This window comes from Salmo trutta, chromosome 38 (genome assembly GCF_901001165.1).
Source record: "Salmo trutta chromosome 38, fSalTru1.1, whole genome shotgun sequence".
Taxonomy (NCBI): Eukaryota; Metazoa; Chordata; class Actinopteri; order Salmoniformes; family Salmonidae; genus Salmo; species Salmo trutta.
This window is the reverse complement of record NC_042994.1, coordinates 22,391,514-22,417,887: the sequence shown is the minus strand read 5'-3', so window position 1 is coordinate 22,417,887 and position 26,374 is coordinate 22,391,514. Positions and strand designations below refer to the sequence as shown.

The 26,374-nt window shown below is 42.7% G+C and overlaps 1 protein-coding gene and 1 long non-coding RNA gene across 2 annotated transcripts; both read right to left on the bottom strand.

The window, feature by feature from the left end:
* Positions 1–11,627: 11,627 nt before the first annotated feature.
* LOC115177870 (uncharacterized) lies at positions 11,628–16,247 on the bottom strand. Its single transcript, XR_003872520.1, has 5 exons — positions 16,177–16,247; positions 15,750–15,859; positions 13,934–13,971; positions 12,388–12,463; positions 11,628–12,225 (listed from the first exon to the last, which is right to left on the bottom strand). It is a non-coding gene; the product is annotated as an uncharacterized LOC115177870 (long non-coding RNA).
* Positions 16,248–18,325: 2,078 nt separating this feature from the next.
* Positions 18,326–26,122, bottom strand: LOC115177865 (uromodulin-like). The gene is made up of 10 exons (XM_029738861.1): positions 26,029–26,122; positions 25,319–25,443; positions 24,199–25,008; positions 23,996–24,082; positions 23,672–23,859; positions 23,408–23,565; positions 22,953–23,195; positions 19,376–19,535; positions 18,546–18,621; positions 18,326–18,428 (listed from the first exon to the last, which is right to left on the bottom strand). The coding sequence occupies exons 2-10, from the start codon at positions 25,404–25,406 to the stop codon at positions 18,409–18,411; spliced, it is 1,830 nt and encodes a 609-aa protein (XP_029594721.1). The 5' UTR covers positions 25,407–25,443; positions 26,029–26,122; the 3' UTR covers positions 18,326–18,408.
* Positions 26,123–26,374: the final 252 nt, after the last annotated feature.

Sequence of the window (26,374 nt, the reverse complement as noted above, 5' to 3'; positions counted from 1 at the left end):
CTGGTCCTGGGGCTCTGTTCACAAACACAAACACACCCCACAGAGACCCAGGACAGCAAGACAATTAGACCCAACCAAATCATGAGAAAACAAAAAGATAATTACTTGACACATTGGAAAGAATTATCTAGAAAAAAGAAACGCACACCTATAAAGGCGAGGTGCTGGCTAGCGGAGCAGAACACTAGAAAATAAAGAAAAGCCGCACACTCTAAGAGCTCAGATGCAACGATTTAATAACCAACGTTTCGACAGCTAAGCTGTCTTCATCAGGGTATCATCACAAACACTGCGAGATGAGTCATTTATATAGTGTCAAGAGACACACAGGTGTTTGTAATCATGGCCAAGTGTAGCCTAATATCATTGGTTAACTCAAATATTTAAAAAAACGGTATACACAGAACATACAAAAAGACAAACAAATGGATAGCATACGATCATTGCATTTGTAGTCTAAAATGTATCTAACAAACAATTACAATGTTTTCAAATCACAATAATCACAAGAATGGCTTCAGATCAAAGTCTATGTTGAGACCGAAGGGAGCAAGTGTCTTTAAATTAAAGATCCAGGCAGCCTCTCGTTTTAACAATAAATTATCAAGGTCACCCCCTCTCCTCGGGAGAGTGACATGTTCGATGCCAATATAACGCAGAGACGAAATCGAATGGTTTGCTTCCAAAAAGTGGGCCGCAACTGGGTAAGTCAAGTTTTTGCACCTAATGGTGCTACGGTGCTCTGAGATACGTACTTTTAATTCACGCTTTGTTTTACCCACATAATTTTTACCACAAGGACAAGTTATAAGATAAATAACTGCCTTAGTGGAACACGTAATAACACCTTTAATTGGGATAGATTTCCCTGTTTGGGGGTGTTTGAAGGATCTACATTTATAAGTGCCATTGCATTGAGCACAGCCATTACACTTGTAATTTCCATCCAGTATGGGCGCAAATAGGCGTTGTTCAGGAATATCTTGGGGTGGTAAATCAGAGTGTACCAATTGGTCTCTGAGATTTCTGCCCCGCGAGAATACGACCAGGGGAAGGTCAGAAAACATTGGAAAGAATTAACAAAAAAACAGAGCAAACTAGAATGATTTTTGACCTTAAACAGAGAGTACACAGTTTCAGAATACCTGATCACTGTGACTCACCCAAACTTAAGGAAAGTTTTGACTATGTACATACTCAGTGAGCATAGCATTGCAATGGAAAAAAGCTGCCGTAGGCAGACCTGGCTCTCAGAGAAGCTAGGCTATGCACACTGCCCACAAAATGAAGTGGAAACTGAGCTGCAATTCCTAACCAGCTGACAAATGTATGACCATATTAGAGACATATTTCCCTCAGAATACACAGATCCACAAAGAATTAGAAAACAAATCCCATTTTTATTAACTCCCACATCTATTGGGTGAAAAACCACAGTGTGTAATCACACAGCAGTTTCCACACGAAAAGGGCAAACAGTGAAAAACAAACATCATTGTATATATTTATTTTCCCTTATTTACTTTAACTATTTGCACATCGTTACAAAACTTTATATAGACATACTATGACACTTGAAATATATTTATTATCTTGGAACTTGTGGGAGTGTAATATTTATTGTTCACTTTTTATTGTTTATTTCACTTTTGTTTATCCATTTCACTTGCTTTAGCAATGTAAATATATGTTTCCCATGCCAATAAAACCTCTTGAATTGAATTGAAAGGGAGAGAGAGAGAAGAAGTGAGATTTGTCCAATGCATGACCAGATATTGTTGTTTCTGTCTATATCATCTGATAGCCTGAATTATATAACAGCATGTTAAAGTTGTCTGAAGTTGATAGAATGATGGCAAGTGACCAGTCCATCATACCTGCTAACTGTGAAGGACCAACACTCCAGATGTCAGAAATGTTGTGGAGAGGTTTGGGAGGGTTGTGGAGATGTTTACAGATGTTGCAGAGAGGTTTGGGAGGATGTAGAGATGTTAGATAATGTTGCAGAGAGGTTTGGGAGGTTTGTAGAGATGTTAGATAATGTTGCAGAGAGGTTTGGGAGGGTTGTAGAGATGTTAGATAATGTTGCAGAGAGGTTTGGGAGGGTTGTAGAGATGTTAGATAATGTTGCAGAGAGGTTTGGGAGGTTTGTGTTGAAATGAGGTCTGAAGGTGATAGTTGATGGTTTAGGAGGAGCTGTATGTAAAACAAAAGAACAGGCAGCCACAAATACTGTCAACATTTAGCTTTTCTCTAATGATGGTATCTATGATATACATATAAATAGCCCATCCAATCTACCTACCTCATCCCCATATTGTTTTTATTTACTTTCTGCTCTTTTGCACACCAGTATCACTACTTACACACCATCATCTGCTCATCATCATCTGCTCATTTATCACTCCAGTGTTAATTTGCTGAATTGTAATTACTTCGCTACTATGGCCTATTTATTGCCTTACCTCCTCACACCATTTGCACACACTGTATATAGACTTTCTGTTTTTTCTATTGTGTTATTGACTGTACGTTTGTTTATTCCATGTGTAACTCTGTCTTGTTGTTTGTGTCGCATTGCTTTGCTTTATCTTGGTCAGGTTACCTGGTTAAATAAAGGTGAAATAAAAATAAAATAAATAAAATAAAATACAGTACTCTTATTAAAGTCTCTCCTCCTGTCTGTGGTCAGGTCTGATGGTACATATGATATATACAGTACTCTGTAAAGTCTCTCCTCCTGTCTGTGGTCAGGTCTGATGGTACATATGATATATACAGTACTCTTATTAAAGTCTCTCCTCCTGTCTGTGGTCAGGTCTGATGGTACATATGATATATACAGTACTCTTATTAAAGTCTCTCCTCCTGTCTGTGGTCAGGTCTGATGGTATCTATGATATATACAGTACTCTGTAAAGTCTCTCCTCCTGTCTGTGGTCAGGTCTGATGGTACATATGATATATACAGTACTCTGTAAAGTCTCTCCTCCTGTCTGTGGTCAGGTCTGATGGTATCTATGATATATACAGTACTCTGTAAAGTCTCTCCTCCTGTCTGTGGTCAGGTCTAATGGTATCTATGATATATACAGTACTCTGTAAAGTCTCTCCTGCTGTCTGTGGTCAGGTCTGATGGTACATATGATATATACAGTACTCTGTAAAGTCTCTCCTCCTGTCTGTGGTCAGGTCTGATGGTATCTATGATATATACAGTACTCTGTAAAGTCTCTCCTGCTGTCTGTGGTCAGGTCTGATGGTATCTATGATATACACAGTACTCTGTAAAGTCTCTCCTCCTGTCTGTGGTCAGGTCTGATGGTATCTATGATATATACAGTACTCTGTAAAGTCTCTCCTCCTGTCTGTGGTCAGGTCTGATGGTGTCTATGATATATACAGTACTCTGTAAAGTCTCTCCTCCTGTCTGTGGTCAGGTCTGATGGTATCTATGATATGTGGCGTATGAATCAGAATTAGTGGGGTAACATAGATAATTAAGATGTTTTATTTGCATAATATGCTTATATGATATACTTGTCATTAGAATGTATCCCTTTGGATAATGAATGTTGGCAGTTGCACTTCTCCCTTAGCTGGGGCTCAGTCACTTGGGGCCCAGAGAGGGGAGAGGTCAGACCTGTCTTTTACATGACCCTGGTGCTATGCAGAATATCAGAAAGGGAAGAGGACTGGAACATTGTCTTCATATGTGAATGTAACTGTTAAACCATGGGAAGGGATGGCGTGATTAATGGGGAACCAATTACTTGTCTCCACAATGTCTGTGCGCAAGTCACTCCCTCCTTTGGCGGTGATGGGAAGGTGTATGGCAGTGTCTGGACCATTGTATGTCCCCTCTGATGTTGCACTTATCTTGGGATAGTGTATGACCTAGAGGCTCACTCCCCTCAGTGAGCTTGTCCAGGAGTGGAGTCAAGAGGGGGTTTACTTGAGATGGGAGTATCTACAGTTGTCAACTGATTTATGCCATTGGATGGGCTAATGGTTCTGTTCTATACCGTACCAGGGAGAGACGGTTCTAGTTTGGGGTAGGAGGACCAGACACTGGTCTATACAATGAAAACTGTTGACACAGCAGTTGCTGTCTGCTATGTTTTATAGATATCTTTCATACAAAACTTATCCTTGTGACCCATTCTATGTATCTGTGGTTCGTCATGTACGTTGAGAGGGGTGTATCTTGGCTATAAAAGATCTTTGTACTTTTGTGTTGACACTTTCAATAGTTCATTAGAGATAGCGCATCATTGAAAGTCTAAGTTTTTTTGAGAAAACTCTTATTATTAATGATGTAGTTTAAGTATAACTCTGACTGGTGTGTGAAGTTTGTAACTCTCCTCATTTGGTAATGCAGAAATTAGCCGCCACAGATATATACGGTACTCTGTAAAGTCTCTCCTCCTGTCTGTGGTCAGGTCTGATGGTATCTATGATATATACAGTACTCTGTAAAGTCTCTTCTCCTGTCTGTGGTCAGGTCTGATGGTATCTATGATATATACAGTACTCTGTAAAGTCTCTCCTCCTGTCTGTGGTCAGGTCTGATGGTATCTATGATATATACAGTACTCTGTAAAGTCTCTCCTCCTGTCTGTGGTCAGGTCTGATGGTATCTATGATATATACAGTACTCTGTAAAGTCTCTCCTCCTGTCTGTGGTCAGGTCTGATGGTATCTATGATATATACGGTACTCTGTAAAGTCTCTCCTCCTGTCTGTGGTCAGGTCTGATGGTATCTATGATATATACAGTACTCTGTAAAGTCTCTCCTCCTGTCTGTGGTCAGGTCTGATGGTATCTATGATATATACAGTACTCTGTAAAGTCTCTTCTCCTGTCTGTGGTCAGGTCTGATGGTATCTATGATATATACAGTACTCTGTAAAGTCTCTTCTCCTGTCTGTGGTCAGGTATGATGGTGTGGACCAGTGCTGGTCTGGTAGTCATGGTGGCAGTGTTAGGACTGGTCCTGCTCCTGTTCTACAGACAGAGGAGACGAACCAGGAGAACACCACCACCACCACCAGTCTCCTCCAACACACAACCGGACCCTACTGGAAAGTTGAGAGATACCAGGGTGTGTGTGTGTGTCTGTATGTGTGTATCTGTGTGTGTGTGTGTGTGTGTGTGTGTGTGTGTGTGTGTGTGTGTGTGTGTGTGTGTGTGTGTGTGTGTGTGTGTGTGTGTGTGTGCGTGCGTGCGTGCGTGCGTGTGTGTGTGTGTGTGTGTATAGAAGTGTTTGTGTACCCTTCCCTAGATCTGTGTCTCACAATGATCCTGTCTCTGAGCTCTACAGACAATTCCTTCGAGCTCATGGCTTGGTTTATGCTTTGACATGCACTGTCAACTGTGGGACCTTATATAGACAGGTGTGTGCCTTTCAAAATCAGTTCCAATCAATTGAATTACCACAGGTGGACTCCAATCAAGTTGTAGAAACATCTCAAGGATGATCAATGGAAACTGTTTTCTCCGTGTCATTTTGGGGTATTGTGTGTAGATTGATGAGGAAAATGTTTTATTTAATAATTTATAGAATAACGTCACAAAATGTGGAAAAGGGGAAGGGGTCTGAATACTTTCAGTCTAACTATATGTTAACTAACTGTAACTAACATTTACATTTACATTTAAGCCATTTAGCAGACGCTCTTATCCAGAGCGACTTACAAATTGGTGCATTCACCTTATGATATCCAGTGGAACAACCACTTTACAATAGTACATCTATACCTTTTTTGGAGGGGGGGGGGGGGGGGGGGGTTAGAAGGATTACTATATCCTATCCCAGGTATTCCTTAAAGAGGTGTACTGTATGTTAACTGTATGTTAACTAACTGTATGTTAACTAACTATATGTTGACTAACTGAAAAACTGTATGTTAAAACGTCTTAGGGCTAGGGTCTAGTTTTCTGAATTTCCACCTGACTGACATACCCAAGGTAAAGTGCCTGTTAATCAGGCCCAGAAGACAGGATATGCATATAATTGATAGCATTGGATAGGAAACACTTTGACGTTTGTAGAAATGTTAAAATAATGTATGATACTATAACACAATTGATATGGTAGGAGAAAATCCAAAGAAAAACCAACCCGATATTTATTTTTTTAGGTCCCAGGCTCTTATAATGGGAAGCTATGGGTCCTATGCAATTCCAGCTCCCAGATTGCAATTCCAATAGCTTCCACTAGATGTCAACAGTCTTTGTTCAAGATTTCAGGCTTGTTTCTTCCAAAACGAGGAAGAATTTGGAGTTTTGGTACAAAGAGTCACAGTTGAAAATCAGTCTGTGGGCGTGCGAGGAAGAGGACGTGCACTTGTTAATTTTACTTTTCAATTCAACATATGAAAAATTATAGTTTATAAAAATGTTAGGGTACTTGAGGATTAAATAAAGATGTAGTTTGACTTGTTTGAACAATGTTTAGCAGTAGCTTTTTGGATTCCTTTCTCTGCAGGTTGAACGAGTGGATTACTGAAATCGATGGCGCCAACTAAACAGACTTTTTGGGATATAAAGAAGGATTTTATCTAACAAAACGACCATGCATGTTGTAGCTGGGACCCTTGGGATTGCAAATAGAGGAAGATTTTCAAAAAGTAAGTGATTATTTCATCGTTATTTGTGATTTTGTGAAGCCTGTGCTGGTTGAAAAATATGTTGATGTGGGGTCCATCCTCAAACAATTGCATGGTATGCTTTCGCTGAAAAGCCTATTGTAAATCGGACAATGCAGTTAGATTAACAGGAATTTAAGCTTTTATTCGACATAAGATACGTGCATGTTCATAAATGTTAAATATTACGATTATTTATTTGAATTGCGTGCCTCCAATTTCACCGGATGTTGTCAGCAGGTGTCCTGCTGACGGGACGCCTAGCCATAAGAGGATTTATAATTATTATTAGTGTTTCCTGTTCAGAGTCTTGTTGTAATGGTAACACTCCCCCACTGCCATCAGCCATTAATATTAGTGTTTCCTGTTCAGGCTCTTGTTGTTATGGTAACACTCCCATCAACCATTAATATTAGTGTTTCCTGTTCAGAGCCTTGTTTTTATGGTAACACTCCCCCACTGTCATCAGCCATTAATATTAGTGTTTCCTGTTCAGAGTCTTGTTGTTATGGTAACACTCCCCTAGTGTCATCAGCCATTAATATTAGTGTTTCCTGTTCAGAGTCTTGTTGTTATGGTAACACTCCCCCAGTGTCATCAACCATTAATATTAGTGTTTCCTGTTCAGAGCCTTGTTGTAGTGGTAACACTCCCGGCACTTGTTGCATAACTTTGCACCTGAGAACAGGGACCAATCCCTGCTGCCAACCGTCCCACTATTTCTCTCCATTTGCCTGTTTCTCTGTTTCATTACTATCTGAATAAAGTGTCATAAATAAATTGCAGGAAATTAGCTTTAAAGTAGTAACATTTTTCTGGAGAAGGACCCCCGTCTAGAGGTCAGGGGTCAATGACATTCATCCAGCAAATCTCAAGTGAGTTGCATTATTATGCAAACTTAGGGCACAATTTTCGTGGTGTAAAATAAGTATTGTGTCGCACAGATCCGCGCTCTCTTGCACAACTAAAATGGTGCCATAGTCACTTCCTGTTTCTGCGGCAGTAAAGTCAAAGTCATGACATTGCATGAATAGTCACTTCATAGCAGCTTTGAGAAAAGCTAAGAAATGTTTTGCACCTTGAAAATATCTTGCGGCTTGAAAATGTCACCCATAATGTTGCCCCAGGATTCACAGTTCGATTTTACTGGGAGAAGAGTTTCACTACTATGTCAGGAGTCATGTAGTCATGTTATGTAGCACTATATTGGATCTCTCCAATATGGTATCCATCCACTCGGCAGGATACGTTCCGAGTAAGAATTTCAGATTAGTCCTGTGTACTGGGTAGTGCTGTGGCTGACCCCCTTAAGACAGTAACTATCCTAGTTTCCCTTGGAAACTCACTTTTCAGCTACAGTATTACACTGCGGTCTCGTACAGTGTGTAGCTGGGGTTACTCGTTTTCTGTTGTACTTACAGTTAAGACAGTAACTATCCTAGTTTCCCCTGGAAACTCACATCTCATCTCTATTAGAACACTAAGGTAATCTGCCTAAACGACTACCGAACCGAAGCACTCAAGTCTGTAGCCATGAAGTGCTTTGAAAGGCTGGTCATGGCTCACATCAACACCATCATCCCAAAAACTCTACACCCACTACAATTTGCATACCGCCCCAACAGATCCACAGATGATGCAATCTCCATTGCGATCCACACTGCCCTTTCCCAACTGGACAAAAGGAACACCTATGTGAGAATGCTTTTTATTGACTAAAACTCAGCGTTCAACACCATAGTGCCCTCAAAGCTCATCAAAAAGCTAAGAACCCTGGGACTAAACACCTCCCTCTGCAACTGGATCCTGGACTTCCTGATGTGCCGCCCCCAGGTGGTAAGGGTAGGTAACAACACATCCCCCACGCTGATCCTCAACACAGGGGCCCCTCAAGGATATGTGCTCAGTCCCCTCCTGTACTCCCTGTTCACTCATGACTGCACGGCCAGGCACGACTCCAACACCATCATTCAATTTGCCGATGATAACCGAGAACGACGAGACAGCCTATAGGGAGGAGGTCAGAGACCTGGCTGTGTGGTGCCAGGACAACAACCTCTCCCTCAACGTGATCAAGACAAAGGGGATGATTGTGGACTACAGGAAAAAGAGGACCGAGCACGCCCCCATTCTCATCGACGGGGCTGCAGTGGAGCAGGTTGAGAGCTTCAAGTTCCTTGGTGTCCACATCACCAACAAACTAACATTGTCAAAGCACACCAAGACGGGCACGACAAAACCTATTCCCCTTCAGGAGATTAAAAAGATTTGGCATGGGTCCTCAAATCCTCAAAAGGTTCTACAGCTGCACCATCGAGAGCATCCTGACTGGTTGCATCACTGCCTGGTATGGCAACTGTAGTGCGAACAACCCAGTACATCACTGGGGCCAAGCTTCCTGCCATCCAGGACCTCTATACCAGGCAGTGTCAGAGGAAAAATTGTCAAAGACTCCAGCCACCCTACTCATAAACTGTTCTCTCTCCGGCCACCAAGTCTAGGACCAAGAGGCTTCTATACAGCTTCTACCCCCAAGTCGTAAGACTCCTGAACATCTAGTCAAATGGCTACCCAGACCATATGCAATCCCCCCCCCCCCTCATTTAGCAGACGCTCTTATCCAGAGCGACTTACAAATTGGTGCATTCACCTTAGATGCAGGCAACATCAAAGCTTTATGAGTTTCCGTTAACTTTGGTGAGAGAGTTCTGGGCCAGTGACCATCCAACCGGACTCTCACATTGCATGTTGGACACTGTTACTGCAGCATCTCGGCTGGCAATTTGCTGGATCTCAGGGTGGTTCACCTAGCTCTTCACCAGTTCCAGCCCTACCTGGTAGGACAGCATTTCCTGCCCCTGAGGCCCGACCTCCTCTTCAGGCTAGGGGGACACTGTGGCATCTGGACCCACACCACCTCCAGCTTCAGGCTTGGCCTCTGAAGGCGTTAGTGGACCAGTCTAGGCCTTTAGGACAATGTGGTGAACATGTTCGATGTCTGTGTCCAGCAATGGTCCGCACGATGCCAAACTGGATCGTTAACGTGGTGCTGTCAGCGATTGCTAAGCCAACCTCGAGCCCCTAGAGTCGATGACTTTGAAGCACCTATCCATGAAGGTGGCATTCCTGTTGGCTATTACCTCCACTAAGATGGTGAGTGAACTACATGACTTTTCAGTAAGCACTGAATGTGTTTCAGAATGGGTCCAGACAAGAGGAGTGTCACCCTCCGTCTTAACCCCTCATTCTTGCTGAAGGTCCTGTTTAACAGACGTGAACCGGCCTTTACATTTGTCTGTATATGCTCCTCCCACGGCTGCGGGTTAGCTGGATGTTTGTTTCCCCAAGTGTGCCTTGGCCACTTACATTACACAGACACAGGCAATATGACAGACTGATTGGCTATTCGTTTGCTATGATGAGAGAGTTCTGGGCCAGAGCCTATCGATACAAAGACTCTCACACTGGATTACGGACACTATTACTACAGCATATCAGCAGGCCAGCCGGCCTCCACCTTCCTAGTGGTGCATTCTACTAGAGTAGCTACATCGTGGGCCTCTGAACTCTGACCTCTGACCTCTGCTGTAGCAGTGCATTCTACTAGAGGAGTAGCTACATCGTGGGCCTCTGACCTCTGCTGTGGTGGTGCATTCTACTAGAGGAGTAGCTACATCGTGGGCCTCTGACCTCTGACCTCTGCTGTAGTGGTGCATTCTGCTAGAGGAGTAGCTACATCGTGGGCCTCTGACCTCTGCTGTAGTGGTTTATTCTGCTAGAGGAGTAGCTACATCGTGGGCCTCTGACCTCTGTGTAGCGGTGCATTCTACTAGAGGAGTAGCTACATTGTGGTCACTGCTCCGAGGAGTTCCCCTAAATGACATTTGTGCCTCGGTCAGTTGGGCATCCCCTGAGTGGGGGCATATCAACTATGACTGCCCTGAGCTCAGTCCTATGGGACTTTGCTCTCTGTCTGGCACTTACCTAGTTCACCGATTAATCTGGTATTGTGATACCATATTGGAGTGATCCAATATACTGGTACATAACAAATGTTAGTTAAGTAACCACGTTTATGTGAGCTGTTTGATTACTCCAAAGCTTTTTGTTGGTGATCTACAGCACCTTGAAAAGGACATGAAGTGGAAGTAGTGCAGCGGCAGCTATTTAAGGTGGTCAGTCGCAGCACTACCTGGTACACGGTACTAATGTGAAATTCTTACTCGGAATGTATCCTGCCACCTGGAAGGATACCATATTGGAGTGATCCAATAGCTCACATAATCGTGGTTACATACGTAACCTTCGATGTTCACTGAATTGCTAGCGCTAGTTGCTCAAAGATACTTAGCATCAGTACTAGCTTTGTTAACGCCGGCTGCGTGATGATGCAGTTTCCTGTTTAGGTTAGAGGTCACGTCGAAGTACATTTCAAATATAACAGATTTTAAGCGATCTATGTTCTTCCACACTAAACAGATTGCTCTCTCAGGTGTTCTTGGAAGATCACCTTTGAAAGAATGGGAGAATGCAGAACACAAGTGCGCATTTTGGAACACACCAATGTTTTTTAACAAGTTTTAACTTTTGATGATGTCATTGGATAAGAGCGTCTGCTAAATGACGTAAATGTAAATGTAGAACTTTTTAACTTTATATTTGTTTCTACAAATTTCAGAAATGCGCCATTTTCACATATGTGCTGTCAATAATGAAAATGAGGATGAAAAGATTTTCCTTTTAATTAATGAATTACGTAATTCGTTGGGATTTCCTCTTTCTAAGTCTGCTGCTGTTGTGTGGTGATGGTGCAGACTTCTACCAGTGTTTCTGTGGTAATACTGACACCTACTGGTTCATCGTTGTCTTGACCGATCCCAAAGAGAAAGAACTCAGCTATAGCTGTAGTACACTACATGCCCAGTGCATTATTCATACATTAATACATTTATACATTTATTTATCGTTTATATTTTATTAACATTATTAAATTACTGCTCATTTAAAGTATTTTAGAGCAATAGTACACTATATCCACAGTACATTATTTGAACATTAATACATTGATACATACATGTATCATCTTTAATAACAATATTAAATTACTGCACATACAAAGCATTTTAGAGTAATAGGATTAAATAATATTTTATTTGAAATAGAAGTAAACTAGAAAAGGGAGATGTCAACAATATGTCTATTTATTTTCACGTTTCAAACATTAGTGGCACATAGACTATATGTCTATTTATTTTCACGTTTCAAACATTAGTGGCACATAGACTATATGTCTATTTATTTTCACGTTTCAAACATTAGTGGCACATAGACTATATGTCTATTTATTTTCACGTTTCAAACATTAGTGGCACATAGACTTTCTGACCTCACGCCTTAGTTAAAGGTTCATCAATGAATTTGTGTTGGTTCAATTATAAATATTTTACTAATTATTCTAGCCATACGAGAAATATAAAAATAGCCTTAAAAGATCATTATTTATAACTGGATTCATTATTTAGGATACAGGAAGCATGACAGGGATTCATGAAGTTCAAACTTCATTTTGGGACCCTGGAAGTCAGAAACAAACATAACAGTAATTTATTCATTTAGTTGGTTAGTTAGTTAGTTAGTTAGTTACCTGAGCGTCCATCACTGACATCAACATAATTTGTTTGATTGACATCTATTAAATGATTGGTTTTGATTGATAACTTATGAGGTTGTACTCACAGGTGATTGGTCCGATGGTGAGGGGTTCGAGGGGAACGGAGGGGGTGACAGAGCGGTGTTTCCTTTTGGCGCGCACCTGAGAAAAGAGATGAGAAGGAGTCAGAGAGACCAGACACAGACAGAGAGACGAGAAGGAGTCAGAGAGACCAGACACTGAGACAGAGAGACGAGAGAGAGTCAGAGAGACCAGACACTGAGACAGAGAGACGAGACGGAGTCAGAGAGACCAGACACTGAGACAGAGAGACGAGACGGAGTCAGAGAGACCAGACACTGAGACAGAGAGACGAGAAGGAGTCAGAGAGACCACACACTGAGACAGAGAGACGAGAGAGAGTCAGAGAGACCACACACTGAGACAGAGAGACGAGAGAGAGTCAGAGAGACCAGACACTGAGACAGAGAGACCATAGAGAGTCAGAGAGACCAGACACTGAGACAGAGAGATGAGAAGGAGTCAGAGAGACCACACACTGAGACAGAGAGACGAGAGAGAGTCAGAGAGACCACACACTGAGACAGAGAGACGAGAGAGAGTCAGAGAGACCAGACACTGAGACAGAGAGACGAGACGGAGTCAGAGAGACCAGACACTGAGACAGAGAGACGAGAAGGAGTCAGAGAGACCACACACTGAGACAGAGAGACGAGAGAGAGTCAGAGAGACCACACACTGAGACAGAGAGACGAGAGAGAGTCAGAGAGACCAGACACTGAGACAGAGAGACCATAGAGAGTCAGAGAGACCAGACACTGAGACAGAGAGATGAGAAGGAGTCAGAGAGACCACACACTGAGACAGAGAGACGAGAGAGTGTCAGAGAGACCAGACACTGAGACAGAGAGACGAGAGAGTGTCAGAGAGACCAAACACTGAGACAGAGAGACGAGAGAGTGTCAGAGAGACCAGACACTGAGACAGAGAGACAAGAAGGAGTCAGAGAGACCAGACACTGAGACAGAGAGACGAGATGGAGTCAGAGAGACCAGACACTGGGACAGAGAGACGAGAAGGAGTCAGAGAGACCAGACACTGAGACAGAGAGACAAGAAGGAGTCAGAGAGACCAGAGAACGAGACAGAGAGACTCAGGAGAGTCAGAGAGACCAGACACTGAGACAGAGAGAGTCAGGAGTCAGAGAGACCAGACACTGAGACAGAGAGAGTCAGGAGTCAGAGAGAACAGACACTGAGAGACGAGAAGGAGTTAGAGAGACACTGAGACAGAGAGACCAGGGCCTGTATCCACAAAGCCTCTCAGAGTAGTAGTGCTGATCTAGGATCAGTTTCACATTTTAGGTCATAATGAATAAGAATATATGGACAGATTGGGACCTGACCCTAGATCAGCACTCCTACTCTGAGACGCTTTGTGGATACGGGCCCAGAAAGCCTCAGGAGAGTCGGAGAGACAACACACAAAATGAGTGAGACCAGAGAGAGACCACAGACTGAGTGAGACCAGAGAGACCACAGACTGAGTGAGACCAGAGAGAGACCACAGACTGAGTGAGACCAGAGAGAGACCACAGACTGAGTGAGACACCTGCATTGTTTTGATGCCTCCATTTTTAGGTTCTGCAACTAAAGAGCAGAGAAAGTCAATTGTGTGGTGGGTTAATACTTAATACATGTATCCCTACACTGTCAACTCTAACCAAATATATTTTGGTCAGAGTTCGATATGGCTAAACTAAAATAAGACACTCAAAATCAAATAAACAAATGCTATATAGTTTATATCATATATAGTATTCATTATGTAATATACATAAATATTTTAATGTATTAAATATACAGTGCATTCGGAAAGTATTCAGACCCCTTGACCTGTTCCACATGCTGTTAAGTTACAGCCTTCTTCTAAAATGGATTAAACCACTTTTTACCCTTAAGGACATTCAGAGACTTGTCCCGAAGCCACTGCTGCGTTGTCTTGGCTGTGTGCTTAGGGTCGTTGTCCTGTTGGAAGGTGAACCTTCGCCCCAGTCTGAGGTCCTGAGCACTCTGGAGCAGGTTTTCATCAAGGATCTCTCTGTACTTTTCTCCGTTCATCTTTCCCTCGATCCTGACTAGTCTCTCAGTCCCTGCCACTGAAAACATCCCCACAACATGATGCTGCAACCACCATGCTTCACCGTAGGGTTTGGTGCCAGGTTTTCTCCAGACGTGACGCTTGGCATTCAGGCCAAAGAGTTCAATCTTGGTTTCAACAGACCAGAGAATTGTGTGGGAGGCGAAGTCACATGCTGGAGAGTAGAGTGTAGTAACAGGCGCACTTTAATTCTGTTCCAAAAACGAAAGCACATAACAACAATAACATGCCCAAAACACGGAACATGAACAAAACGTCTGGCGCGTGGCAATACCCACATAACATGAAACAATATCACACAAAGACATGGAGGGGAACAGAGGACTAAATACATGCAGTGTGATTAGGGAATGAAAACCAGGTGTGTAATGGAACAAGACAAAACAAATGGACATATGAAAAATGTAGCGGCGATGGCTAGAAAGCCGTTGACGTCGATCGCCGCCCGAACAAGGAGAGGAGCAGACTTCGGCGGAAGTCGTGACAGAGAGTCCTTTAGGTGCCTTTTGGCAAACTCCAAGAGGGCTGTCATGTGCCTTTTACTGAGGAGTGGCTTCCATCTGGCCACTCTACAATAAAGACCTGATTGGTGGAGTAGTATAGAGATGGTTGTCCTTCTGGAGCTATGTCAGAGTGACCATGGGGTTCTTGGTCACCTCCCTGACCAGGGCCCTTCTCCCCCGATTGCTCAGTTTGGCCGGGCGTTCAGCTCTAGGAAGAGTCTTGGTGATTCCAAACTCTTTCCATATAAGAATGATGGAGGTCACTATGTTCTTGGCGACTTTCAATTTTTTGTACCCTTCCCCAGATCTGTGCCTCGACAGAATCCTGTCTCTGTTTTCTACTGACATTTCCTTCGATCTCATGGCATGGTTTTTGCTCTGACATGTACTGTCAACTGTGGGACCTTATATAGACAGGTGTGCCTTTCCAAATCATGTCCAATCAGTTGAATTTACCACAGGTGGACTCCAATAAAGCTGTAGAAACATCTCAAAGATGATCAACGGAAACAGGATGCAGCTGAGCTCAATTTTGAGTCTCAAAGCAAAGGGTCTGAATACTTATGTAAATAAGTTATTCATGTTTTTTATTCAAATTCTAAAAACCTGTTTTCACTTTGTCATTATGGGGTATTGTGTGTAGATTGATGAGGAAAAAATGAATTTAATCTATTTTAGAATGAGGCTGTAACGTAACAAAATGTGGTAAAACTCAAGGGGTCTGAATACTTTACGAATGCAATGTATAGTATATTTGCGAGTACCTGAGGTATGTCCAGCGCTGGACAGAACCAGTAGAGGAACCAGCAGAGCTACCAGGATCATCCTCATCAACACTAGTTACTTATACAGGGGCAGAAACCGGGAACACAACCTGAAGGAAAATACACTTATTATATTCATCTACACTTTATCCACAATTTACATCTACTGGAAAGTCAGTCACTTTTAAATTCAAGGTCATCCTATTGTGATTAAAAAACATTTTATTTTCTGTCACAAGACTGCAAAGAACCATGGTACAAAACATAAAATACAATAATAGATATTAAGCATGGACACACACATTCTCTGGAGGGTATTATAACATTTCAAACTTAATCTGTTCAGATATATTAATTTCACCAAACCCAAAATAACTTTGTTTAACCATACAGTATGAATAGTGATCTGAGAGGAGTACTGACTTACCAAATGTTGATGCTGACTGCTGGAACCCACCTGTAGACTAGGCATTTATACACTGGTTATCAGGGAGTGGGGGAAACGGGACACATTGTGTAATATTCCCAGGGACAATACCTTAGCCTGGGTCCCCGTATGTTCAGCTCTCATTCCACTCCTTGCCACTACTTGTCATGATAAACTGTTTGGCAATGACACATAGTACAAGGAGTGAAATGTCATCAGAAACTGATTGGATTTCAGGCTAACAATAGGTCTGGAAGAGGTTCAATGACAACTATAGATCCCAACTACAGTAGAATCTTAATTTGATCACTCTTTTGTTGCTGAACATTTCCCAGTGTATTTGAGTTTTATGAAGACTTCTAAAGTTAGTAATTTCCATTTAGAATTTTCAGACTTGATTTTCTTTTACGAAAAATGTATCAACCCCTACAAAAATGTCCATTAATTATAATCCACATAATTGTTAACATTTTCTGTTGCTGCAGGATTATTTTCCTTCTGTAGCAAACTGTCTCAAATTAAGATCCTACACCTGTATCAACGTTCATATGTAAGGAATGCAACAATGGCCTGATAACCATGACAACCTGGGGTGTGGTTATTAAGGTAAAGTCTATATGCTCTGTTGGGTGGCGTCAGATACATTGGATGTTTTCAAACTAATTAAGTGACAGGGCATGTGTATGGTGGCTGGTGGGTGGGTGGCATTAGGTCAACACCGTATGATTTATGAGGTAAATAATGCCTCACAATAACCCAGAGAACCACACTTGGCTGACTTCTTACCTCTCAGGCTCTGTTATAAAGACAATGTGTAATGGTTTGCTGGTGCTCTTGGATGGGCCAACACCCTTGTTTTAATGTCATTTCCACCCTTCATCAATCAGTTGTTCAATCAGTTTTTTTGTCTTCTGTTTGCACTAAAGATATGCATGTTTCAACTGTGCAGTTTTTTTATCCGTTTTTTTTGTCGGATGTGTTATATATATGCTTGTTTCGACCCGTGCCATGCTTTCGGATACACCCTAGCTCGATTGTCCCATTTTTTTCTGTTTTTTTTTTGTCTTCTGTTTGTGATATAGATATGCCTGTTTCAACTGTGCCGTGCTGACAGATAGGCTACCTCTAAGTGTTCTTGACTTTGCTCCCTTTATCGTTCAGTTTTTTGTCTTCTGTTTGTACTACAGTTTCAACTGTTTCAACTGTGTTGCGCTCACGTAATACATCTCCAATTAGTCAGTGGATTAATAACAAGAAAAGATCTGACCCAATCCCTTTGTCTTATTCCAAACCCTTTTCTCTTTGCTCTAGATGACCAACAATAGCCATTTGTCACCATGATGACATTATATCAACTATTCATGCTGAGGGAAAGGTGAACTGTTCCCTCTAAACACAGACTCAAATGGCACCCTATTCCCTGTATAGTGCACTACTTTTGTTTACTAAGATGGTCAAAAGTAGTGCACTAAATAGGGAATAGGGTACCATTTGAAACGGAGCCAAAGTGTTCCACAGGCATTATCCCTCTCTCTATGGCTTATAGACGATACAGCAAGTTTTGTTATTTTGTTTTAGTGTTCAGTCAGTTGTACATGCTTGAACCATTTGAGAGCTAGGTATTTCATGTTTAGAGGCTGCACCCTTATAAGGGAGTACAAATAACATTAAGCCTGATCAATCAATTAGAAAACCTTAGTAAATAACATACTCAACACCTTAGCAACAAGCCTAAAACCAAATATTGTCACATCATGTAGCCTAATTGATGAAGAAGGAAGCAACCCCTCAATAGGTCCTGCTGTTTAGTCAGGTGTTGTATCTTAATTTGACCAGTTTCTCACAGCAGGAAAATAATCCTGCAGCAACAGGAAATATGAATTATTGTGTGGATTATAATAAATGGACATTATTGTAGGGGTTGATCTTTTTTTAGTTAGGGCAAATTAAGTCTGAAATGTTCAAGTGTAAATTACAAACTTTAGATGCCTTTTTAAACTTTGTACACACACCAACATTTGAATTTCCTGCAACAACAAGGTGATCAAATTAAGATTTAACATCTGTAACCCTAACCCTGCTTTGCCAACAGACCAGACCAAGAGATAACAGAGAACATACATTGATATAATGACACAACAGACTGATATAATAGTATAAAGCTTCACTTTATTATTTAATAATCGTTAAGATACAGAAGCTCTCTGTTGTCTCATTGCAGTGCTGTCTGGTTCACTCTGGCCCTTTGGTCCCTAGAAGACAAACAGTGCAAAGAGAAGGTTACTAGTGAGGGGTGTGTGTGTGTATGTGTGTGTCTGACTGTGCACAAGTTACTTTGAGGTGAGTGTGATGATATCAAAAATACTCACAGGTGATTGGTCCGACAGTGAGGGACTTTTGGGAGGCCGAGGTGGAGACAGAGCGGGACATTCTTCTACCACAGTTCTGAGGAGAGAGACCAAAGACAGTCAGAGAGAACGGACCTCGAGGAGAAACACCAGGGAGACACCAGACACTGAGGCAGAAACACCAGGGAGACACCAGCCCCTTAGGCAGAAACACCAGGGAGACACCAGACCCTGAGACAGAAACACCAGGGAGACACCAGACCCTGAAACAGAAACACCAGGGAGACACCAGACCCTGAGGCAGAAACACCAGGGAGACACCAGACCCTGAGGCAGAAACACCAGGGAGACACCAGACCCTGAGGCAGAAACACCAGGGAGACACCAGACCCTGAGGCAGAAACACCAGGGAGACACCAGACCCTGAAACAGAAACACCAGGGAGACACCAGCCACCGAAGCAGAAACACCAGGGAGAGACCAGACCCTGAAGCAGAAACACCAGGGAGACACCAGCCACCGAAGCAGAAACACCAGGGAGACACCAGACCCTGAGACAGAAACACCAGGGAGAGACCAGACACTGAAGCAGAAACACCAGGGAGACACCAGCCACCGAAGCAGAAACACCAGGGAGAGACCAGACCCTGAAGCAGAAACACCAGGGAGAGACCAGACCCTGAGGCAGAAACACCAGGGAGAGACCAGGGAGAGACCAGGGAGACACCAGGGAGACACCAGGGAGACACCAGGGAGAGACCAGGGAGACACCAGGGAGACACCAGGGAGACACCAGGGAGACACTCAGTAGGACTAGAGAGAGGGAGACTGTGGAGGAGATGAGGACTAACCGGAGTGCAGGAGGACCTCCTCTGGTCACAAAGGCTGAGGCTGCAGTGCAGGAAGACGTCCCGGTAGTCTCCCTGGTACAGGAACAGCAGAGCAGAGAAGCGAGCCCTGAGAGACGAGCCGCTCTCCTCCACCCTCACCTGACGATGGTCACTAGGGCACCTGTGACAGAATCATTTTCACGCAGAGCATAAAAAAAACTATTAAATACAGTACCTTCAGAAAGTATTCACACGCCTTGACTTTTTCCACATGTTGTTGTGTTACAGCCTGAATTTAATATTTATTAAACTGTGATTGTGTGTCACTGGCCTACACACAGTACCTCATGTCAAAGTGGAAATACATTTACAAATTCATAAAAATGTTAAGCTAAAATGTCTTGAGTCAATAAGCGTTAAACCACTTTGTTATGGCAAGCCTTAATACATTCAAGAGTAAAAATCTACTTAAGAAGTTATATCCCTTTGAGCATTATGAAGTTATTATTTACATTTTGGATGGTGTATTAATACACCCAGTCACTACAAAGATACAGGCATCCTTCCTAACTCAGTTGCCGGAGAGGACGGAAACTGCTCAGGGATTTCACCATGAGGCCAATGGTGACTTTAAAACAGTTACAGAGTTAGTTTAATGGCTGTGATGGGAGAAAACTACGCATGGATCAAGAACATTGTAGATACTCCACAATACTAACCTAAATCACAGAGTGAAAATAGGGAATCCTGTACAGAATACAAATATTCTAAAACATGCATTCTGTTTGCAATAAGGCACTAAAGTAAAACTGCAAAACATTTGGTAAAGAAATGAACTTTATGTCCTGAATACAACGTGTTATGTTTGGGGCAAATCCAACACATCACTGAGACCCACTCTTCATATTTTCAAGCATGGTGGTGGCTGCATCATGTTATGGGTATGCTTGTTATCGGCAAGGACTAGGGCGTTTTTTAGGATAAACATAAACGGAATAGAGCTTAGCACAGGCAAAATCATAGAGGAAAACCTGGTTCAGTCTGTTTTCCAACAGACACAGGGATACAAATTCAACTTTCAGCAGGACAATAACATAAAACACAAAGCCAAATATACAGTCATGGCCAAAAGTTTTGAGAATGACAAATATTAATTTTCACAAAGTCAGCTGCCTCAGTGTCTTTAGATATTTTTGTCTGATGTTACTATGGAATACTGAAGTATAATTACAAGAATTTCATAAGTGTCAAAGGCTTTTATTGACAATTACATGAAAGAGTCAATATTTGCAGTGTTGACCCTTCTTTTTCAACACCTCTACAATCTGCCCTGGCATGCTGTCAATTAAATTCTGGGCCACATCCTAACTGATGCCAGGCCATTCTTGCATAATCAATGCTTGGAGTTTGTCAGAATTTGTGGGGTTTGTTTGCCCACCCACCTCTTGAGGATTGACCACAAGTTCTCAATGGGATTAAGGTCTGGGGAGTTTCCTGGCCATGGACCCAAAATATCGATGTTTTGTTCCCCGAGCCACTTAGTGATCACTTTTGCCTTATGGCAAGGTGCTCCATCATGCTGGAAAAGGCATTGTTCGTCACCAAACTGTTCCTGGATGGTTGGGAGAAGTTGCTCTCGGAGGATGTGTTGGTACCATTCTTTATTCATGGCTGTGTTCTTAGGCAAGAAGCAACCCCACACATGAATGGTCTCAGGATGCTTTACTGTTGGCATGACACAGGACTGATGGTAGCGCTCACCTTGTCTTCTCCGGACAAGCTTTTTTCCCGGATGCCCCAAACAATCGGAAAGGGGATTCATCAGAGAAAATGACTTTACCCCAGTCCTCAGCAGTCCAATCCCTGTACCTTTTGCAGAATATCAGTCTGTCCCTGATGCTTTTCCTGGAGAGAAGTGGCTTCTTTGCTACCCTTCTTGACACGAGGCCATCCTCCAAAAGTCTTCACCTCGCTGTGTGTGCAGATGCACTCACACCTGCCTGCTGCCATTCCTGAGCAAGCTCTATACTGGTGGTGCCCCGATCCCGCAGCTGAATCAACTTTAGGAGACGGTCCTGGCACTTGCTGGACTTTCTTGGGCACCCTGAAGCCTTCTTCACAACAATTGAACCGCTCTCCTTGAAGTTCTTGATGATCCGATAAATGGTTGATTTAGGTGCAATCTTACTGGCAGCAATATCCTTGCCTGTGAAGCCCTTTTTGTGCAAAGCAATGATGACGGCACGTGTTTCCTTGCAGGCTACCATGGTTGACAGAGGAAGAACCATGTTTCCAAGCACCACCCTCCTTTTGAAGCTTCCAGTCTGTTATTCAAACTCAATTAACATGACAGAGTGATCCCCAGCCTTGTCCTCGTCAACACTTACACCTGTGTTAACGAGAGAATCACTGACATGATGTCAGCTGGTCCTTTTGTGGCAGGGCTGAAAGGCAGTGGGGATTCAGTTTTTTGGGGATTCAGTTCATTTGCATGGCAAAGAGGGACTTTGCAATTAATTGCAATTCATCTGATCACTCTTCGTAACATTCTGGAGTATATGCAAATTGCCATCATACAAACTGAGGCAGCAGACTTTGTGAAAATGAATATTTGTGTCATTCTCAAGTCTTTTGGCCACGACTGTACACTGGAGTTGCTTACCAAGATGACATTGAATGTTCCTGAGTGGGCTAGTTACAGTTTTGACTTAAATCAGCTTGAAAATCTATGGCAAGACTTGTCTAGCAATGATCAACACACAACTTGACAGAGCTTGAAGAAGGATTTTTAAAATAATAATGTGCCAATATTGTACAATCCATGTGTGCAAAGCTCTTAGAGACTCACCCAGAAAAACTCACAGTTGTAATCATTGCCAAAGGTGAGTCTAATATGTATTTACTCAAGGGGGTAAATTAGATATTTCTGTATTTCAGTTTCAATAAATGTGCACAGAAAAACAACACGCTTTCACTTCGTCATTCACATGGGTGAAGAAAAAAAAATATTGAATCCATTTTGGATTCAGGCTCTAACACAAAATGTGGAATAAGTCAAAGGGTATGAATACAGTTTGTATTTTATGTATTTAGGTAAGTTGACTGAGAACACATTCTCATTTACAGCAATGACCTGGGGAATAGTTACAGGGATGAATGAGCCAGTTGTAAACTGGGGATGATTAGGTGGCTGTGATGGTATGAAGGTCAGATTGAGAATTTAGCCAGGACACTAGGGTTACCACCCCTACTCTTATGATAAGTCCCATGGGATATTTAGTGACTACAGAGAGTCAGGACACCTGTTTAACATCCCATCCAAAAGACAGCACCCTACACAGGGCAATGTCCCCAATCACTGCCTTTGCATATTGGGATATTTTTTTTTAAGACCAGAGGAAAGGGTGCCTCCTACTGGCTCTCCAACACCACCTGGTCTCCCATCCAGGGACTGACCAGGACCAACCCTGCTTAGCTTCAGAAGCAAGCAAGCAGTGGGATGCAGGGTGGTATGCTGCTGGCAAATAAATATTTAAATATTCATACAGAAAAACAGTTTTAGTAAATGGTCAGACAACTCAAGAAGGCACGGACAGACCTGTTCTGAATAAGGACGTATCGCATAAGATCATCAAAGTTGGGGGTGTGAGTAGCGTAGCAATTCTCCAGAACCACCACGAACTGGTCGTTTGTCTCGTTTATGGACACGCCCACGTGCAAGGCAGAGCCCACTGGCAGGAGGACCTCTCCAGGTGGATACGCCTCTGTGAAGTTGGCGTTTCGATACAGAGACATGAAGGATTTGGCCTTGGCACCTAAACCTGAAACTCCACCCTCCGTCCTGTCGAGAAGTGAACATGAAGCAACCAGATATGAGACAACCTCATCTTTATTACTGACGTTTGGAAGTCAGATCTATTATGGAATGATAAGACTAAATGTAGCTCATCATGACAGCTTGAGTTGATGATGAAGTTTGATGATGATGATGAAATGAAAAACAAACCGTTTGGGAGAAGTAGGCCTACAAAAATACTAAATCCTATTTCTCACAGCAGGTAGGGTTTGATGGCGACATCCAGGCTGCTCTCTGATTCCAGGGGATAGGCACAGGAGAATGGAAGGCTCAGAGGTCGGGAGAGAGAGTTGTTTCTTGCATTTAATGGGTAAACAAATAGGCTGTTGGAGTAGACAGCATGGGTGCCGTTGGTCTGGGGAAAAGACAAAAAACGTCATAAGATAGATTTATTAAATGCATTGTCAGTTACTCCTCCAGTGCATACATTTTTGGGACAAACTGAGGTAATGTGTTCTCACCTCCAGAGTGTTTCCACAGCGTCCCTCCCTGCGCTCCACCTGGTACCACACCGTGCCGTTAGCCTCATGGTGGACTGAGCAACTGGGGTCGGCCAGGTGAGCAGAGGAAGGATCCAGATGTCCGGCCTCCAGGTTATCCATTTGAAGGACCACTTGTATGAAGTTACGCCCACAGACCAGCTCCAGAGCTAAGCAAAAAACTCAGAATGTTACCATTCAAAAACACACAAAACAAAGATATGGATTAACTCCTGATCTTTGCTGTGGTGTCTCTGTTGGGACAATATTTACACCTCTTTATTTTTGTTTTTCTTTAACACTCACCTTTCCTCTCACACCTCCAGTTGATCTTATCATCACTTACACAGGCATCAAATACTCCACATGTAGAACACACCTTGGTGTTGACATCTAGAAGGACAGGTGGGATAGGGGGAATAGATTTGATGTGACTAATTGGAGCGCATTCCAGACATCTTGAATATTCTTGACGTCCTTAAGAATCAAAGACGAGCATTGTACTATACCTGCACAGTAGGCCAAGTAGCAAGCTGTTGTAGGGACAAACTTGTAAACATAGTAGTTTCCATAGCAGGCTTTGACGTGGATGGGATTTTCTCTGAATGTGCAGCATTTTGAGGACCAGTGTCCACAGACGCCCCTCTGAACCACCCCGTCTAACAGCTGGGGATGGGGATCTGTGAGCCACAGGGGGGCAGCGGTTCCACACATGTACATCTCCACACACCTCTCTGGCATCTGAACACTGGTGTTCCCCAGGAACAGGCGATACCAGCCCTGCCAGTTGACAGACGTGTCACAGTGGTAGCCGCTAGCTGCACCGTTGTTGGTGGTGGAACGCCATGCATCATTCAGTACAGAGTAGTGCTGGCAGGGGTCTGCACAGAGGGATGATCCACCAACACTGATACAGTCCTCTCCCACTGGACACCGTCTCCCCCCGCACTGAAACTGCACTGAGCGGGAGTCAGAACCAGGACTGGAGCGGAGGTCGTCTTCAGGAGGCACCAGGCAGTTGAAGGATCCGGGGGTGTTCTCACAGACCTGAGGAGGGCTGCAGGGTTGGTCTGGGAGGGAACACTCGTCAACGTCCACACAGCCGAGCTCCGAGGACCAGCGGTAACCTTGACGACAGCAGGAGCCGCCAGCGCAGAGCTTGAGGTCGTAGCAGGTGATGCCGTCGCCGACAAAGCCTGATTTACAGTTGCAAGTGACTAACTTGGATGAGGAAGACTCAACCTCTACCTCATTGTTGAGTAGAGAGGCACGACAGGCAGCATGCGGGTGACATGCCTCACAGCTGGTGACAACAGAACCTGTGAAGGAAACAACTACTATTGATTTTCCTTGAGTTAAGGCTATGGCTAATATCAAGGAGTTAGAGACCGCTACAGGACAATACAGCAACGGAACATTAAAAAAATTAACATTAACAATAATATGGAGACCACAACGGAAACAAGTCTCTTGACTTTTTTGTGTATGTATCCTAAACTATTTTGGGAGTAACATGGAATGTATTTTGAATGAATTGTCTAATCAAATATAACAAAATCAAATACATTTTTGCAGATGTAAACAGAGATAATCTTGTCTAGATGCACTTCCTCAGTTGTTCAACCTTACCGGAGCTATCAGCTGTGATGGCAGGTATCAGCATTAGAAGTAGTAAGCCTGGCGTTATCAGAGGACGACCCATGTTACTGCTCGTCATGCCTTGAGGTTGTAAAGAACCAGATGTAAAGCTTTTCCTAACAAAACAGAAACATTTGGAAAGAATGTTATGACTCCTCTTATGATCTATATATTCCACAGATTTCTTGAAGCACAACATTCCCTATTATGTAGCAGTAGCCCTTTCCTGCCGTCAAATGACCTAGTGCCCTCATGGGTGAAATGTTATTAATATTTTTCATAAATAATAAACATTATTTTTTTTAAATGTCAAAATGTCTAACAGTTTTGTTATATTTCAGTCTTATGTGATGTATATAAAGTGTAATATTGGGAAGCAAACTCAAAATTGAATACATTAAAACTATCTGACATGGTACAGGTGTCATATATTTTTGTAAGCCCATAACCATGTGTGTGAGGTGGATACTTTTGTTTCAAAGTAGATTTGTTTAAGACTACCAAGAAACACTCTGTGTTACCCTGATTTACCCACTGCAGTAAAAGGTTAATCAATAGTGTACAACTTGAATGCACACCTGACTTCTAACTGATACATTTATTGAAGCTCCAGATTTGGTTGAATGGCTAGTTTTAAAGTGCACGAGACCACTAAACTTATCATGAATTCTATCAATTGCCTAAGAAACTTGTAAACTTACCTGTGTGGTTTGATGATGTGAACTGTCAATCTCTCTGTTTTTCTGACATTATAAACCCTTCCAGTACTACGGGGGTGCTCCAGACAGTGATGTGGAGTATGACATCATCACTATTGTATATTGTTTCTGGGAAACAATAAATTGGGGTCATCAGATTATAGTAAAGCAATATTTAACCTGACCTCAAACTACAAAGTTAGACATGCCTTTCATTTAGTTATCTCTGTGTTATCTCTCTTTAATAAAAGACAGTGTGCCAGGGACTGGTGGTATTGGTGTTGCAGCGGTATGCATATATTCCAGAGGCAGCAGTTTAGACCAGCGGTCCCCAACCCCCGGGCCGCGG

What these genes read in the sequence shown, in the direction of transcription:
- LOC115177865 (XM_029738861.1), bottom strand. Translation starts at nt 25,406, where the DNA reads ATGACGAGCAGTAACATGGGTCGTCCTCTGATAACGCCAGGCTTACTA. An exon ending in GCTGTGGAAACACTCTGGAG is followed by an intron (nt 23,566 to 23,671) that starts GTGAGAACACAT and finishes TCTTTTCCCCAG; the next exon opens with ACCAACGGCACCCATGCTGT. An exon ending in GCCATCAAACCCTACCTGCT is followed by an intron (nt 23,196 to 23,407) that starts GTGAGAAATAGG and finishes ACTTCTCGACAG; the next exon opens with GACGGAGGGTGGAGTTTCAG.